We start from the raw sequence: 19,193 nt of genomic DNA, 5'->3' as shown, positions 1-19,193 counted from the left end.
AATGTCCAATGTCAAAATCCAATGTTCGAGGGCAATGTCCAATGTCCGAGTTCAATGCCCAATGTCCCAATCCAATGTCTAAGGTCAATGTTCAATGTCCCAATCCAATGTCCGAGGTGGGTCAATATCCAATGTCCAAATCCAATGTCCAATGTCCGAGTTCAATGCCCAATGTCCAAATCCAACGTCTGAGTTTAATGCCCAATGTCCAAATCCAATGTCCTAGGTCTCTGTCCAATGTCCAAGTTCAATGCCCAATGGACATCAGATATTGACCTCGGACATTGGATTTGGACTTTGGGCATTGAACTAGGATATTGGAGAGGGACCTCAGACATTGGAGATTGAACTCAGACATTGGGCATTGAACTAGGATATTGGAGATGGACCTCAGACATTGGAGATTGAACTCAGACATTGGGCATTGAACTAGGATATTGGAGATTGACCTTGGCCATTGGATATGAACATTGGGCATTGAACTCGGACATTGGACATGGACCTCAGACATTGCACATTGACCTCGGACATTGGATTTGGAAATTGGGCAATGACCTTGGACATTGGGCATTGAACTTGGTGTAGAAACAACAATACTGAGAGGAACAAAGAAATGCTCCTGACTGTATCTAAAAAGTTGTAGGTCGTGCGTTGCCTAGTCTGCGATACTTGAGATGGCAAGTGCATTCGACCCTAAAGGGGAAGCGAGTGCAGCGAAGATCTACAGGTACGCGCTGAAGCGAAGCGCGAGAAAGAGCAGGTGCGCGCAAGGCGCGGGAACACGTGCGCGTGCGTATGCAGAAACAACAGAGAGGTTAGACTTAAGCGATGATATGATACTAGATAAGAGAAGAGAGATGCGAGGTGTAAACAGATAGAGTTCTACTATGTTCTGCTAAGTAGTAAGTAAGTAGTAATAAGTAATGGGGAGGTAAAGTAAGGTAAAGTGTAGTATGTACTGCTGGCGCTTATATAGCGCGCCTAAGCGCAGTCATGCGGAGCCGAAGCGCTACCGAGTAGGTATGTAAAAATATATATGAGTGAGAAACTATGATAAAAATAAAGGTGGAACTATGCTAATAAAGGAAATGGAAATATACGTACTAGGGAGCTTGGTGGACAGTGGATGGATGCATCTGAATGGCTGGCACTATAGGGCGCGCAAGCGCGGGAACGCGCGCGCGCGCGCGCATACATCATGAAGCGCGGGAATGGTGCGCGCATGGCGCGCGTTGCGCGGGAAAGCTGTGCCTCATATAGAGATAGCTGCGGGTAGCGCACAGAGTGACACTACAAGTTCATGCTATGTACTTCCTAGTGTAAAGCTGTCATATCAGACCATGAGACACACGAGTCTCTACATCGGACATTGGACATTGACCTCGGACATTGAACATTGGATTTGGACATTGGGCATTTAACTTGGACATTGGACATTGAACTCAGACATTGGACATTGGATTTGGACATTGGACATTGACCTCGGACATTGGATTTGGACATTGGGCATTGACCTCGGACATTGAACAGAGACCTAGGACATTGGATTTGGACATTGGGCATTAAACTCAGACATTGGATTTGGACATTGGGCATTGAACTCGGACATTGGACATTGCCCTCGAACATTGGATTTTGACATTGGACATTGACCTAGGACATTGGACATCAACGTCGGACATTGGATTTGGACATTGGGAATTGAACTCTGACATTGAACAGTGACCTCGGACATTGGACATTGACCTTGGACATTGGATTTGGACATTGGGCATTGAACTCAGACATTGGACATTGACCTCAGAAATTGGGCATTGCACTCAGACATTGGACATTTGACTTGGACATTGAAATCTGATTCAGAACATTGCACTGGGATATTGGACATTGGACATTGGGCATTGGACTCAGACATGAGACATTGGACTTGGACATTTGACACTGGACTCAGACATTGAATTTGGACATTGATATTGGACATTGCAAATCTGACCAGTCAATGGACCATTTATCATTCACACACCTTCTGTTCTTAATATTTATCTCAATTTTTCCTTATTTTGATTGCACACAAACTCTGGACATATTGGAAACCACATTCATGATTTATTCATCGTGACAGAAGGTTACAATCTTGTTTTCATTTTCTTTTCTGACAATGTTTGGAACAATTCAAATGGTTCTGTGGTCCTGATTTTGTCTGTGTTTTCCATGAAACACATCATACAAAAAGTTTTGATTTCTCCATTCATTTTTTCTGATATACTTTTTCAAAACAAATCATACACCATGTTGCTTCTATTTGTATAGTATTGTGTTCTGTGACAAAGGTGAACATTATTCTAAAATTTTCACCTGATATATCATGAAGAAATTGAAACCACAAAATTTTAATTTGTTTACAGTTTTCTCCGTTGGAAATTTACAAGAACATTATGATTTTGTTTCATCATTTTTAGGCAGATTACATGACAGATAAATTTTGACCTTTTCCTTCAACAAGTTTACAGTTTTTCCGGCAGAAAAGATAGATCCTGCACCCAGTGCTTCAAGTCAACATCCGCCAGAAGATATGTCCGGGCCACGAAGTCATCCTGACTTTGTACAATGGCACTCCATGGCACAACCACCTTGTCCTTCCTGGAGCATATCCCTTTATCCATGCATTGAACAATTTGTCAGGTGATGCGACGACAAACTCACGATAGTGCGATGTAAGAAAGGCCCTCACTATGGCCTTCTTCTCCTCAAGTTTGGTGTCGGTGATGTCCGGAAGGAGTGGCATACCCTCCCCATCCATTTTGAGTTCGAAGGCTGGTTTTCGAATTCGCTTTGGACCTCCCTTGACCTGATGTCCTCCATCCCGTGCCCCGGCGCCTATCATCGTGATGCTCAACATGTTCAATCTGGTATACATGGTTCAAACACTCACCGAACTGTTCCTGCACGTACTCCTGCCACACTGGCTCAATGTCCTCTCAGTCCTTCGTCTTCATGAAGCTGTCCCCATCTCCTAAGGCCTCATTATCATCATGCCTGCATGAATATTTTGAGACGAAAGATCTCCATCAATGGATAAATGTACTCACATCCCAAACAGCACCTTGCCCTTTTCATTCTTCCAAGCCAACATCACAAACACTCTCATCCCACATTGCCTCCACATCTCGTTCGAAAAGTGCTCCATATATGCCGGACCCTTCTTACAAGCCACTTGTGCTTGTATCTCTGGAGGCGGACAGTTGTTGGACCACTCTTCGGCTGTTTCTTTCGCCTTCTCCAACTTGTCATCGTCCAATTCAGCCATGACTCTCTTCACCGCCGCCTGATAATGTTTGAACATACCAGGATCTCCTGGCTTTACCCCGGACTTGTCCTCAATCCTCTTCAGCACCTTTTCACGTTTCTGCTGGTAGATCACCATCCTGGGCATCCATTTCCTCCCATACTTGATCATGTCCTTCCTTTCCTTCTTTTTCTTGTTGTTGAACAACCAAGTCTTGTACACCTAAGAGTTGATGAAAGAATGTGACATTAAAAATTTAGTTTTTCAACACAACAAAGAAGCCTCACCTGCTTCCTCTTTTTCCATTGTTTTTGGTCCAACTTAGGAGCAAACAACCTGGCCGCCCTTGCTATGGCAGTGAAAATCGCTCGCTTCTCACTCCTTTTGGCAGCAGTCCACTCAGGAAGGTAGTTCTTCAACTCCAAAATCTCCTTGTCCGTGAGCTTCTGAGACTGTGGTTGACGCATCCTGTGTCTTCCGGAAGTCGTGTTGGTGGAATGACCTGTTCTTGCCATAGTGAATCAGAATGCAGAAATGGCTAAGGATTTGCAAGGTGGAAGTATTAATGAATTGTGCGAAGTTGAACTTTGAGCAAAGCCTAATGATGGTTAATCGGCCCATATTGGACCCTGAGCCATTAATGGAAATGAATTTGTAATGAGCCAACAGGACTGCACCACATCATATTGCAATAACAATTCATTACACCTGAGCTGATGCCTTGCTTGCAACATTAATAAACAAGATGAAGATAGGTAGATGCACCCCAGTGCAAAAATCTCACAGGGTGGAAGCAAGGGGCAGCAAAGGTAGGAAGACTTGGGTCAAGGTCCCACTTGCAAGCACGAGGCGACATGCCTACAGGTCCATGCCTAACTCTCCCCCAGAATCACCAACAATTCAGCCTGTTGAGGCACCGCCTCCTTGGGAAGACTTTCCTGACAATACTTACGAGGAGGACCAAGGCTCATTTGAGCCTTTGCAACTCCCAAAAACCATGGCAAGTTTATGTACAATGTTGGAGTGTCATTCAAACTATGGCTAAGCATTCAAAAATACAGAGTCAAAATGACTACCTCAGGCAATGGCTGCCAAGGCAGGAATCATATCTACATCACCTCCTCGATCGAGAAGCTCCACCAGAAGACAGGAGATGCATCATCTGCCAACAGGATGGGGTGTACAAATGTCAATATTGTCTTGGTGAGCCACTCTATTGCATGGGCTGTTGCAGGAGTCAACATTGTAGCAATCCTTTCCACTGGATCAGTCAATAGAATGGGCGATTCTTCGAGCGGAGTTGTCTAGCTCATGTGGGACTCATTATATACCTTGGCCATGATGGCAAACAATGTCCGGTGGTCACCGATCGGTGGAATTTGTTTGAAGAAGATGAACCCGAAGACCTGCTCAAGCCTGAAGATCTGCCATTTGTGTCCGGACCCGAGTTCCAGCCAAAGGAAAACACCATGGTCATTGTGGACAAGTCCAGAGTTCATCACCTGGAGGTTCGATGCTGTGAATGTCTGAATGCCATGAGTCCAGACATTCAAATGTTTTGACACAGATTTTTCCCTGCATCTTTTAACAGGCCAAAGACTGTGTTCACCTTCAGAGTGCTCAATGATTTGCTACTGGACAGCCTTGAATGCGGCACCTCCGTGATGAAATATTACAGCAAGCTCCGGCGAATGACCTCCAGCATGTTTCCACACCTTGTTCCGGTAATGCTTTACCCTCATGATCTACTGGACATCATATTGACAAAGCACATTGCAAGGACCGATACAGAGAGCTCATGAGGGTCGCTCGACAGTGGAGGCAGTTGAAGACAATGAAATGGCATGGCTTCGGCCATCGTTCTGATAACCCGAGCATAGGAGAACTTGCATTATTTTGCCCGGCATGTCCTCAGCCTGGGATTAATGTGCTGTTGTCAGAGGATGAATCTCTTGATGAGTGAGTCCTATTCTCAACCTATGTGGCCTCCATAATAATACTAGGGATCCAAGCTGGAAATACACCCGGTCATTTGTGATGGACGGAAATTTCAAAGCCGAACATCTGCATCTCATTAAGCCATTCGATGAAGTTTGGCTGTCCGATGGGCTTGGATTCATGGTAGGAAAGGACAGGTATAAAATGCACCTGGCAGAGGCTGCTGACACAGTGGAAAAATCAAGCTGCAACAATCACCGGGCAGTAAATCAAGCTAATGCTGCTAGGCACAAGCTGGAGTCCACCGGTATCGGGGGAGTTGCCTGTGCCAGACACGGTTGCTTTGTCCCTCACTCCATGGTGGATTTTCAGAAAGGCGAAAGGCAAGCCACATCCACCATTCCCCATTCACGAGTTAACCATGGGGGGTCACTTGCAGACAAATGAACATGGACTACGCCCTTTGCGAGGCTTCCCAGCACAACATGGAAGGTATCACCAGGGCTGTCACCTTCTATGATATTAATTGTCAATACAACAAACACTTTCGGGTTCGGGTGGATCGAAGTCGATTTCTAGAAATGGCACCACAACTAACCATCATTCCCGGAATTAGGTTGTGGCACGTTCATGGCCATCAGGGACAGCTGCTATGTCCGATATGCTTCTAACTTTATTGAAGGCATTGGTCGGATTGATGGAGAGATCATGGAGATGCTATGGGCACGGCTCAATCTGATCTCCCCTGCTGCTCAGGGAATGTCATCTCCCCACCGAAAGGAATGCCTTGATTATCAGATGAATGACTCCAATTTCTGCAAGATGATTCGCATGAAAAGGACTCTATGCCGGAAATACAAACTGGCTAGGAATGGTATCTTAGAAAGTGGAAAGGCATTCAACAGACTCGATGAAGCAGCACCCTCACATTTGAAGACAGAATGGTTAGCCAGGGAGAGGATAGCTCAGTCAAGCAGATTGAATGATCCTTCAGCCATGGATGAATATGAGATCAATATCAAAAAGGGTAAGTTGAGTTCCATTGTCTCCATTGAGGTCTGAATTAATATTGCACTCAGCACCTAGCAAAAAGGAGATCGAGCTTAGATTGTTAGAGGAGGGTAACGCCCGCAATGCAGCACCCTCTCGCAGATCTGTGGCGACATGGATATCAACAGGGTTAGCAATTGAAGAGGCTCAGATTGCATTGCTCATCGAGGTCCGAAGGATCGGAAGAAGATCCACTGAGACACAGAGATTAGACATCACCCATCAATGAGATCGGCTCCAAGGCCAGATAGATGGATTTGCTCGGTCTGCTCTAACATATCTCGGGGAGGGATTTGATGCAGATGATGAACCTGAGGACTTGGACGTAGACATTCTAGATGATCTTGATGATGACCCGGCAGGTTTTCACAGAGACATCTCATACATGGACAAACTCTCCCGAGCTCACTGTAATCCCATTGCCATCGAACCTGGGGGTTGATAGATGCAGACAATGCATGGCAGAGGATCTGATTCCCCAGGAGATGTCGCTTCGTGAAGGGCAGGCCAATGATGCCCTTCACAATCTCCGCATTTACCTTTGCAACAAGGCCATCCTGTTCCGAACAACCATTAGGCAGGCCAAATCCCAGGCCCTGAAAACTCGAGCTTGGTCCCAGGTGATGTCGGTGCAGCAGGCAGTCTCCCTCCATGCCAGCATATATACAAAGACAAGGAAGCAAATGATGAAACTTGAGCCGGGGCAAGACCAGCTTCAGAAATACAAACCCCTGCTTTGTGAGCAACTCAAAATCAGCACTGCAGTGGGAGACCCAAATGCCCGAGGTCAATGAAATGAATCTTTGGCTTGGTTTTGGTCTGTTGAAGTCGACCTCGGGGGTCCTGATCAATCGTGGAATGAGGAATGTGAGTTTCTGCTTGCATGTCATATCCCGCGGTTACCTGACTGGACCCATGCCAAGTTTACCGAGTCCATTGGCTGAGGGCAAAGGCACTAAGGGATCGATGGAGGGAGGAAATGCTATTGGTCAAATTGGAGATGGATTGGACATGTAAATTCTTTTTGTGGAAAACAACCCAATGGGGCGAGCACATGCAGGAATCATTGGAGAAACGACTTCCGGGTCATGGATGCTACGCCGGAAGGCAATCCCAAATGTATTCATTGCTTGCACAGGATGCGCAGGCAGCTTTTCAAGACCTACAAAATGTGTTGATAGAGGCTGGAGATGAATGAACATTGTTTTCTCATGAAGTCCCTTTTTCCACATACATAATTGAGGCCCAGGAATTGTCCAGGTCAGCCCATGTTGGAGTTTGAATTTCGTATCCATCCATCAGTGATTCTTATCTTCACATCTTCACCATCTTTCACTTGTATTGCCAGCACCATAGTCCTGTATCAGCCATGTCTGCATCTCATGCATCCACTTCTGGCACTCTGAATGCCGGAAGCCATTACCGACCCCTGAAGCTGAGTCTTGCAACTATTTCCTGCACATTGGCAATGGCTGGATCTCGCGTCCGTGCATGCATCTCTCAATATCAGACGGAAGCTGCCAACAATGGTCTATCTTTTGACCGGATCAAGTATTTTAAAGCTGGGCTGCAATGGGAGATGAATGTATGTCACCACTGCCCTGATGACTTTGTTGGTCAATGCTAAGAATGTGAGCAGACTTTTGTCACACCACTCCTGCAGTACTCTGCTTCACAGAATATCGTGTCGGTGGTTCCGGTCCCTGTCGCTTATATCCTTAAGTTGTATCCCATGCTAACCTGGAACACAGTTCTGGACGATGTCTTTTCATTCCACCTCCTTTCATTTCATGATGAGCCAATTGCAGGACATCCGTCCCGGATTGTGTTTGCATATACATGTCCATGGTGGATGGGAAACACCACAATCCCTGATCAACCATGGCAGTGGGATGAAATAATGGCTTCCTGCGTCTCTCACTACCAGTATTGGGCGGTAAGATGTTAGCTGAATTACCTTGATTGATGACTTATCTGTTTCAGCTTAATGTTGAGGATGATGCTTTGGTTCTTCCAGAGAAGTTGAAAAACACTTCGACTCCACCACTCATGGGACTGAGGTTCATCAAAGAACGCATGGAAGCATGGATGGAGGAGCAAGATCAGGGCATCAAAGCCAAGATGGGAGAGGTGAAGATGTACACTGATATGTTAGAGAAATTGAGAAAAGGCAAAGGAGTGTAGTCCCATTCAGTCTTCATTGTATACAAGATGTAACATATTTTATGCATTCAAAAATCTCACATCCGAGTCCCGGACGCCCAGGTCCCGAGTCCTGAATTTCAGAGGTCAGGGTTCAGAGACCCGGAGCTCGGCAACTGTGTTGGGTGTCAGGGTATCCAGACCATTGGAGATAGCATGTGTCAGTATTTTGCGTTTCATGGTTCATGTTGGGTGAATATGGAATTGGGGACCAGGGACTTGGTATTCAGAACAGTGTCAAGTCCCAGGTCACAAGCTCTGAGTCCCGAGTCCCGAGTCCCGAAACCCACACCCAGCAGTTGCCAAGCTCCGGGTCGCCGAACCCTGACCTCCGAAATTCGGAACTCAGGACCTGGGCGTCCAGGACTCGGGACTCGGAGCTCGTGACATGGGACTCAACACTGTTCTCAATACTGAGTCCCTGACGCCTGATTCCTTAACCAAGAAACATGAACCATGAAACGCAAAATACTGACAAATGCTATCTCCAATGCCCCGGATGCCCTGACACCCAACACAGTTGCCAAGCTCCGGGTCGCTGAACCCTGACCTCCGAAATTCGGGACTCGGGACCTGGGCATCCGGGACTCTGTATTCAGAACAGTGTCGAGTCCGGAGTCCACAATGTCGGGGTTCAGGGTTTTGTCAAATGTGTATGGCAATAACAAATGTTAATTCAAGCGTATTTATACATCTTCCCCCAGTCTCAAATATCACGTGCTGAGGTCCGGGTGTTGGGACTCAGTACCCCGGCACTCGGGACTCCCACATGTCAAGTCCCGAGTTCCAATTATTGAATACCGAGGCTTGCATCCAAATTATTCAGTCCCACATATCACTTTGGAAATGCTCAAAATTGAGTATTGAGGTCCGGATCACAATTGGTACATGGTATTCATTTGTTGGAATGTATATAGGTCACAATGCTTGCTCTTTGTTTGATCTTTCACACGCTGTATGCACCATCCACACTAGCCCATCCACATGATGGAACACCAGTGTAAATGTGAACAGCATCCCTCATATACCATGCCCAAGCAATCCGATCCCCTTCCACATCATAAACTCCATGTCTCACAATCCTTCCGGAAAACGCAATCATACAGCCGGAATTGTACTTGAACTCCAGCTGAAGGTTTGGCATTGTCATCCGAGCATTAGAATAGTTCCCCACGGTGGTGAGAATGTCGAAGCATTCAGCAATGGACATGTGGTCTCGATGATGGGGGGTTTCCTGATTGGAAATGATGGAGAGGGTGTTAAACACGGATGCCCAGTACTGCAGGGCCTCCGGCATCTGTGGCAGATCCTTGCTTACTGCTATATTTCCAAGGTTTGACAAGGTTCTCAACCCTGCCCAGTACTGCTCAGGATGCATGACTCTGAGTGCCATGGACGCGAAGGCTGCTGGCCTTGCAATGGGTTTGAGGATATTCTCGCAGGAAGGTCCCTTCAATGATGCAGATACCTCCGGATCTGACACATTCTTTGGGATTGGTGAGTATGACTGCCGGAATCACCATCCCATCAGATCCTACCTCGTGTCCCTGTTGAAACCATGCCGGAGATAGATTGATGCATCTGGGAGTTGGTCCAACATCTTCCGAGCCCTGGTTGAACAACTTTTGATTAGTTCGCCAATTGCCATCAGCCCTTACACTTTTTTCGAGGCTTGGAGCGAGCAAATCGGTGGCCTCCCTGATTTCCTTCTGTAGGTTCCATTAATATTCAATATCTATTGAGTAACAATGTATATTACACACCTGGGTGGTGTCAGTCAGGGCATCTGGGAGGTACCATGCAATGATGGCACCGGATGCATCAACAATTGTGGCAGGTTCGTCAACCAACCTTTTGCCTTCATGGCCAGGAGGACACCTCTCAAGCAACCTCGCCTCTCTATGTTCATTATGCCCGGTGTCCTTTGGGGAGATCAATTTGCTATATCTTGCAATATCCATCTGCATCTGAACTGTCATGCATGAATTTGAATGATAAAATGAATTTTTCGAATCTGCAGGAAGACCCACTGGGATTTTTAGATGCCTTTATGAGTACATCAGCCAAGCGATCGCATGCCATCACCAGATCAGTGTCTAGGTTGGGGGAAGGTATGGCTGGGCCTCCTCCAGTCTTCTCTGCCTTGAATTTCTGTTCAGTATATTCCCCTGCTTCATAAGTCACAGTCAGGGCCCAAGTGTGCCAGATGTTTATGCTATCAGGAGGGGAAGGGGAAGAACCGTTCATGCTGGATGTTAATCTTGGGAAATCAGACGCTGAATGCTGGATGTCCGGACTTTGGTGTTATAGGGGGTGGAGATAGAGAGGATCAGATAAGGGAGCCTTGGATAATTTTGGCTGTCAAAGATGTATTATTATCCATTGCTCAATGAAATACTACCTGATTGGAAGTGTGCTGGTCATCAGATATTCATTTGTTGACTCCCGGGTCCTGGAACTCAGAAGTCGGTATGGTTGACCCATATTTGGGTGGTCGGAATTTGGCGTCTCGTAGGGCAACACAAGCTTCGCACAGCCATATCAGGAGATCACCTGCAGCTCCGGGAACTCGGTAACCTTGATTTATTACCTCCTCTGAGTAAGGTTGACTCGCTGGTCATCAGATATTCATTTGTTGACTCCCGGGTCCCGGAACTCGGAAGTCGGTACGGTTGACCCATATTTGGGTGGTCGGAATTTGGCGTCTCGTAGGGCAACACAAGCTTCATACAGCCATGTCAGGAGATCACCTGCTGCTCCAGGAACTTGGTAACTTTGATTTATTACCTCCTCTGAGTACGGTTGACTCACATGTTGGTGGTCGGAACTTGGCTTCTTGTAGGGCAACACAAACTTCGCACCCCGGATTCCACATTCTGCAAGACAACCTAAGCACCATCAGAGGCCATGTCAAGAGAGCACCTGCTGCTCTCTTCAGAAACATCTCAATTTCGGTTGGCCATTTAACATGGAAAGTATTAACTAAATTATGTGTTGAGTTCCGGGTCCTGGAACTCGGAACTTGTTACAAGTAACATCGGCTACATGGCCCCCCTATCATTTTTCCCCTTCGTCCTCGCCCTCGTATGCCTCCGGCTCATACTTCTCTACCGACTATCCGTTGACCGGATCCTCGGGACCGTTCCCATCCCTCATCCCCCTTCTATCGCACCAACGTGCGCACATGCCTTCGGGCTATGACTTGTTCTGACTCGTGCCACCAATGTGGCTTTCCTTATCTTGTCTTATCTTCCCTCTGACTCATGCGTGCTGCGCATTGTATCACTTACTGTTGGCTCGTTCCAACGTTTCTCGGTCTCATTCCGCATTCGACCTCACATCACTAATCAGGCTCTGCTACCAGCGTACCTATACCCTTTCCGTTTCCCCTTTGCCCTTACCTACAGTATGGTAGCCTTGCCCTTAACCCTTTCCACTTAGTATAAGTAGTCGGTCACTCTGTACTAGATTCCCTAACTTGAATCTACTCAATCTTCCCTCGAACATACTTCCCTCTGAAGCCCCCTCAGCTTCAGTCTCTAGTATCTTTTCTTAGGTGCTCATCGCGCCTAAGTCTACCTCGATCGACTACTCATCGTTCGGACAAGACTGTCCTTACTTTGAGAATGTCAGTGACTTGAAGACATCCGTCTTGGAAGTCACGTGACACGCGTGCCTCTGATATCTGCCGACTCGACATCGCCAGTCTCAGTCGCTACACCAGACCCTTCTGGTTACATCACGAACATTAGCGGACGACGCCCCTCTTAGGGCTCTACATAACAGATCTATTTGAGTGCATAACAGAACTCGGAACTCAGTACAGTTGACTCCAATTCTGGTGGTCGGAACTTGGCTTCTCATAGGGCAACACAAGCTTCGCACCCCGGATTCCACATTCTGCAAGACAACCTGTGCACCATCAAAAGTATTAACTAAATTATGTGTTGAGTTCTGGGTCCCGGAACTCGGAACTCGGTACAGTTGACTCAAATTCTGGTGGTTGGAACTTGGCGTCTCATAGGGCAACACAAGCTTCGCACTGCCATGTCAGGAGATCACCTGATGCTCCGGGAACTTGGTAACTTTGATTTATTACCTCCTCTGATTTAGTTGATGTACAACTACCTCAGCTCCATCATGTCTACAATTATGATACACATGGGCCCACCCATCTATATTTTATACCACCCTTGATCCACCCGTCTAATACAACATCCCATACAACACCCTCGGCCCACCGGTCTAATTAATATGCGTCTGGGCCCACCCGTATAATACAATATTTTATAACACCCTCAGCCCACCCGTCTAATTTAATATGTGTCTGGGCCCACCCGTGAATGTGATAACAAGTACCTACCCATCTCTCTCATACACATCTACCTTAATACACCCATCTGCATAATATCCAACTACCTCGGCCCACCCGTCTACCTAATATTCATGTACATCGGCCCACTCATCTACTCTATATATTCCCTGCATGGGCCCACCCGCCTCCATCGGGAATAATTTGCCTCCCGGCCCATCTGTCATAGTCAAGGATATTTTTATCATGAGCCCATGGTCCGCTGGCCCGTATCATACGGGATATTATGCACATCCGTTCCCTCGTATTATATGGAGATAGGTCACTGTAATATATGTACAGGCCTTACAGGCGTTGTGCCAGGCATTGTAAGGCTCCCAGATGACAAAGTAATGTTATAACCACGTCACTCGCACATGTACTAATGTATGCAAGAATTATCAATACAATAGTAATGTAATATATTTCTTCCCTCACACGGCTGAAAGACAAGTCCTTCCAATGCATTCTAATACTCAGCATAGTCACCATAATCCTCTTCAGTATCCGCGGCACCCTCTCTGTCCTCAGCACCAAGAACGGCATCATCTAGTTCATCCTGCCACAAGCACCCCACGTCCTACCAAGAGCAGTACCACACAACATTCTAATGGCGCTTCTCAAGCCCAGTTTTTGCAAGCACCGGCTGCTGCCACTGCACCTCCACTTCAAGTAGGTGGCGATTCAGTCTACTAAGTCAACAGAAACACTTGCCTACAAGTCATCGATACTTCTCGATGCTTCTTGAAAGCGCGACCTCCTCTCCAACCTCAGCACACACGAGTGAAGTCAGGTGAACCCTCGATGAATGCCCAGCAAATGGCAGAAAAAGAACAAAATGATCTCAAACTCTAGATTCTGTCAGAACACGAAAGCATATCAAAAATGAGGATGCTCACCAGTATCGACTTTTGGAGGCTTACAATCGCACCCAGCACTTGACCGACGGGACGATCCGCTCTGCATAGCATAGGGTCAATCTTAGTCAAACTGCAAGCAATTGTTTTCGGCGTACAGGGAGACAATCTTGCTGGAAACAGGCTTGCACGGTTCCAGCCCTGAGTGTCTTTTGGTAGAATCCCTGGATGAAGCTTGAATTCTTGCTCTAACCCGTAGGATGTCTGTGAGGATAGAACCACATTTGAGCTCATCAATATCAGCACTAGGCTTGTCGATATCAAAGGAACAGACAACGATAAAACTGGGATCGGAAGCAAAGTTGCAGACCAGGATAGGTATACGCTTTATAATGTATTCATTGACAGTGTCAATGTTGTATTTCATTTGCATATCAGAATGATGGGTGACGACTCGACCACCATGCCTGTTGCAAAAATAAATACAACATCAGATGATCCATGACACCAATGACCCACCCTTGACGAATGCAGCGATTGATTTCTGGTGCTCAAAAGCCTGGGCTTCCACGATTAAGTCAACCTTATATAATGTTTTCCAGCTTCATGGTTTCCACCGTGCTGAGTGCTCCGATATCTGCAGCTGAGGGCATGTTTTATGTCTTGCAATTAGATGAAGAGCAGCATCCATGACTGCGGCATCGTTAAGCTTGGTAGACATCAGAACTTGAATATCGTGACCCAGTCAGTCCATGAAGGAAACATGGTGAATGACTTTCATCCTCTGACCACATCCTGACCGTTCGCAAGGAGGATTATCTTCCTGGTCTAAGCGGTACTACCTGGGTGAGGCATACCTCGTTCCCGCATTTGTAGATCTATGAAAGTGGTTCTCGAGATCAACAATGGATCAAATACAAATGAGAAAGAACACACTTTTAAATGCCTTTAAATCAGCAACAACAGCAAGCACACAGAAGAAATGCATTGTATAAATGAGGATCAAATAAATCTGAAGGGGACAGGAAGACACCTTGCTTTATGTGCTGAATGTTGGCGAAGCTGCGAAGGAACCACCTGAAATTCCTCATCAAACAGTTGACTCTATCTGCAATGCCAGCAGATTGCCACCACCTTGTACTGCCAACAATCTGTATGAAGTTAGGACAAGTCTCAGCGGGACGTGATAAACAACACTAACATTGAATCTACCTAGGACAAGTCTAGGGTATGTCAGCAAGGGTCAAGTACTAGTGAGCAAGAAGGCATACCTCAGCGGGACGTGATAAACGACGCTGAGGTGAAACTACGGGGACAAGAACATATAAGTAAGGGAATCTAAGCGAGGGAAGCTGCCGGTGACATCAGTACCGGTGAGGACGACATATGGTGCAGAAGGTGCCAAGAGATGATAAGGACTAGAAAAGGTAAAGGATGATAACGACTGGAAAAGGTAAAGTAAAGAAGCTCCGGAGGTTCATCCTCCGGAGATGGTAGCATGCACCTGCGTTACATCATTGATCGTCAACACACCCCCTCACTGAGACACCAGTTGGAGGCCGGTGTAGAAGAGGAATCTTGGCTATAGGTGAAGACACTTAAAACTAATGGGTGCTCTACAGCAAGACCAGGATACGAGACAACGACTCAACCCAAAGGACAACCACTGAGAGAAGTTCCTCGGAATAAAAATGGAGGGAAACTCTATGAGCTAGGCAGGCACTAACAGGCGCGAGAAGGTAACGCGCGCGAAGGCACGCATAAGCGAGGCGAAGGCGCGCGTGAGCGGGAGGTTTGAGAATGTGCACACACGAAGCGATGGCACGCTAAGAGCGTTAAGGGAAAAGATCCTTAATGAGGAATGGATGCTCAGATGATAGTTGATAGAAGGATATGATCTGATTTCAAGCAGGGAGGTGATCTATACACTTTCCAGTACCCCGAGATAAGGAGAAAGTAAGTACCAGAACCAAAAAGAATCCCTCTGTATTTAAGAAGGAAGATTTCGCTATGCGGCGCGCTTCCGAACCGAGTAACCATATCAACTCTAATTATAACTAAGTTTAAATAGTCTTTCTATATGTAGCGCGAACATCGGACCGAAGATTTCGTTAGTTCAATGAATGAGATAGAAATAACGCACCAGCAAATCAGTAAGGACATGGGATGAATGGATGGACAGTAGCGCGAAGACCCAGGAGGAGGCGCACGAACACGCGCACAAATTGCGCATAGCGTGTGCGCAGGTAAGGCGCGCCTGAGTGCGCGCGAGTGTACCTAAGGCGCACAAGTGCGCATGAGACTGGCCCTTTGGATTAGAGCTGGATCATATAGGAATGTATGGGTAAGGGTCCCATACTCAGCATTGAGGCGCACGAGTCTCTACACCGGGCATGTGTTTTTCGAAGAGTGGACGCAGGAGTGCTTTCGTCAAGATATCTGCCATGTTTTTGTGCGATGAGACCCATGTCAGCAGGAATGTGCCTCGTTCAACATGCTTGCGAATAAAATGATACCGCACATCAATATGTTTCAAGCGGATGTGGTTCCTAGCCTCTGCTGACAATGAAATCGTGCCCGTGTTGTCCATATGGATGATGATGGGGAACGGGATGTTAATGTGGAGAGCGACAAGGAGGGATTTAATCCACAAGCCTTCCTGAATGACATGCATGGCAGCCATGTACTCAGCTTCAGTTGACAACAGTGCGTGTGTTGTCTGCTTCTTTGAGACGTGAGCTATGACACCCCCAGCGTAAAACCAAATATATCCTGAAATAGACAGGCAATCTATGGGAGAGCTGGCCCAGTCGGCATCACAGTAGGTGTGAAGGTCGTCATCAACATTGGCACCCCTGTAGTGCAGACAGAGGTTGATGGTGCCAGAGAGATATCGCAGGAGCTGCTTTGCAGCTGCATAGTGTGCAGGAGTAGCATTGGAATTGTGCTGTGCGAGTGAGTTCACGGCGTAGGATATGTCTGGGCGGATGCAGACTGCAAGGAAGAGCAATTCACCCACGAGTTTGCGGAATTGGGTGAGGATGTTGAGTACTGCGTCATGGGTGTCATCAGGCTTGCCGAACGGGTGGTGAGAGTCGAGAGGGAGACGGACAGGATTGCAATCGAGCATGCCGTATTCCTCTAGCAGATATGTGATATACTCACCCTGGTGCAGCCAGAGTTGATGGGAGCCTCGGTTACATTCGAACTGTATGCCGAGAAACTTAGTGACTGGGCCCATGTCCTTTATCCCAAAACGCTTGTGAATCTGCTGCTTCACCTATGTCAGGAATGATGGTGAGTTTGACATTCCCATACCGTCATCCACGTGGAATCCGATTATACAGACAATGTGAGTGCCAGTTGCATGACTGTCGAAGATGAAGACTGCATAGTCGACCTCACAACGTGAGAAGCCCAACTCTCCCATGACTGCTCTGACCTGCTCGTACCACTCCATTGCAGACTGCTTCAAGCTGTATATAGTGCGGAGCATCTGCCAAACCTGCACCCTCCAGTCGCCCTCTTCAAAGCCTCTAGGTTGGCGCATGTATATGTCTATGTCCTCCTTGAGTACGCCCCAGAGGAAGGCTCGAGTTGTGTCAAATGAGTGGAGCTCCCAGTCGTTTTTGCAGGTGGGAGCAGCGATGAGGCGTAGGGACACAGGTTTTTAGTACTGGCATGAATGTTGCACCGTAGTCCACTCCCGGTATCTGTGAAAACCCTTGAGCGACAAGGCATGCTTTGAATGCTGATCCTCCCTTGTTGTCTTCTTTGAATTCGAGAACCCAATGGTTGCCTATTGCTTTGCGACCGCTGGGGAGGGGAGCGAGCTCATAGACGTGCATTTCGTCCATAATGCGAAGCTCTTTTCACATAGCCGCCAGCCAGTCGTCGCAATCAGTGCGCAATATGGCTTCGTCGTACGTAGCTGGGGGAATTTGCATGTTGTACCCAGGGCTGTTGGGGTCTCATTTGCGGTCACTGCGGATGGTGATATGTGCGTGCTCTTCAATCATGACGTTAGCGTAGACTTCGGGAATGTCGACATTCGGCTCTATATCCACTAAGTTCTCCTCTATTCCTGCGTCTATTCCTGCATCTTTTCCTTCATCTATATTTGCCATCTCCCTCACCCCTTCACTCGAGTGAGCAGACTCTGCCATGTGCGCTGCCCATGAGTTGCGTAAGCGCGCAATACGATCCTTAGTGGCCGTCATCTCCTCTGCGTAGGTGCATCCAGCCGGTGTAAGTACTTTGGCCCTGCCAGAACGCCGGGCAGGTACAAGGGGAAGTGGTGAAGGGTGCTGCGAAGGCTGAGTGATTGGAGTGGCGACAGAGGGTAAAGCAGGAGGAAGGTGATTATCTAAGCTGACCGAGGCACGAGGTCAGCAGAGATTTGAGTCTACGTGCGAACAAGCGAGGTGGCGCAGCACTTCTTGCTTCTGCCCACCTCGCAGCACCCTCTGTTTATTCTAAATGTTAGCATTCTATTCTATTTCTTTTGCTTCTCGGGCCTAGTGCCTGTTCCCATATGCCGTCCGAAGACCCCAATGAAGCCATAAGGCCAGACTTTGCTTTGGATGAATATCAAGAAGCGCGTCAGCAATTAGTCGAAGACGGCATTACTGCGGAGCAAGCCGCTTGTTTGCTAGCAGCGCTATGGACCATCAACAACAATGCTGATAAGGAATGTTGGGCACTCAAGCAACGTCAAGCGAGGCTCACCCGTCAGAGGGAAGAAGACGAAGAAGAAGAGCGCCTGCAACAGCTCAGAGAGGAGCAGGAAGCAGCTCGCCTAGAAGAAAGGAAGAAAAATAAAAACAAGTACGCACCGCTCGTGCGTGGTAAGGTCCCATCCGATCCAACCATACTTCCTGCCCAATACGCGACACGCAAGCTGAAAGCTGGCGATTACTGCGAGCTTCATTACTTCACCAACAGAGGCCTGGACGAGGCCAAAGCATCCAACCTGATAGCGGAGCCGGATGCGTTAGTCATGATTCCATCCACGGACGGCCTACATTCGTGGGTACCAGCCGCAGCAGTGAAAGATCCCAAAGCTGCTCCGGTAGTCAAGGATGAGAATCTTACTTGGGAGGAATTCAACGAAGCTGCCCCCCACATGATCTCCATGATGAAAGTATATGACTGGCCAGAGGACCGAATTCTGATGCACGTCCAGTTCTGGTCTGCGCTTCAGTCGCACCACTGGCGTCACGTCGCAGACACCCTCAAACAGAAAGCATTGCTCCTCTACCAATCACAGCAGCGACGATGCTGGCACCTCACCATCGGATCATCTCAGAGCTGGAGTCTCGAAGAGATCAACCAGGACTTGCTGTTCGAGGCGAGGGAGGAACTTTTCAACGAGAAAAGGGAGAGAGAAACCTCAGCGGCCATTCAGGTCAGTTTGCTCGTCATTTATTTCTCACAGAACCAGAACTCATCGTTCTTCATTAATCATACCACCCTTTTCTCGGCCACTTCACCTATTCAAATTTTCCAA

The 19,193-nt window shown here is 47.4% G+C and overlaps 3 protein-coding genes across 3 annotated transcripts; all 3 read left to right on the top strand.

Annotated features, from left to right (window-relative positions):
* Window positions 1-7,193: 7,193 nt before the first annotated feature.
* On the top strand, window positions 7,194-7,472 carry F5891DRAFT_944351 (uncharacterized protein; the record flags this gene model as incomplete). The annotated part of the gene is made up of 1 exon (XM_041374540.1): window positions 7,194-7,472. A coding segment is annotated over one exon (279 nt), but the record flags the coding sequence as incomplete, so codon positions are not given.
* A 171-nt stretch (window positions 7,473-7,643) lies between these two features.
* Window positions 7,644-8,458, top strand: F5891DRAFT_1183736 (uncharacterized protein; the record flags this gene model as incomplete). The annotated part of the gene is made up of 3 exons (XM_041366341.1): window positions 7,644-7,859; window positions 7,914-8,210; window positions 8,258-8,458. 3 exons carry the CDS (start codon window positions 7,644-7,646, stop codon window positions 8,456-8,458), a joined length of 714 nt encoding a protein of 237 aa, XP_041230625.1.
* A 9,760-nt stretch (window positions 8,459-18,218) lies between these two features.
* Window positions 18,219-18,824, top strand: F5891DRAFT_944509 (uncharacterized protein; the record flags this gene model as incomplete). Its single annotated transcript, XM_041374557.1, has 1 exon — window positions 18,219-18,824. A coding segment is annotated over one exon (606 nt), but the record flags the coding sequence as incomplete, so codon positions are not given.
* Window positions 18,825-19,193: the final 369 nt, after the last annotated feature.

The sequence above is a fragment of the Suillus fuscotomentosus genome (assembly GCF_016647785.1).
Source record: "Suillus fuscotomentosus strain FC203 chromosome Unknown F5891scaffold_8, whole genome shotgun sequence".
Classification (NCBI taxonomy): Eukaryota; Fungi; Basidiomycota; class Agaricomycetes; order Boletales; family Suillaceae; genus Suillus; species Suillus fuscotomentosus.
Note: the sequence above shows the minus strand (reverse complement) of the source record. Positions and strands in the feature narration are given on the sequence as shown.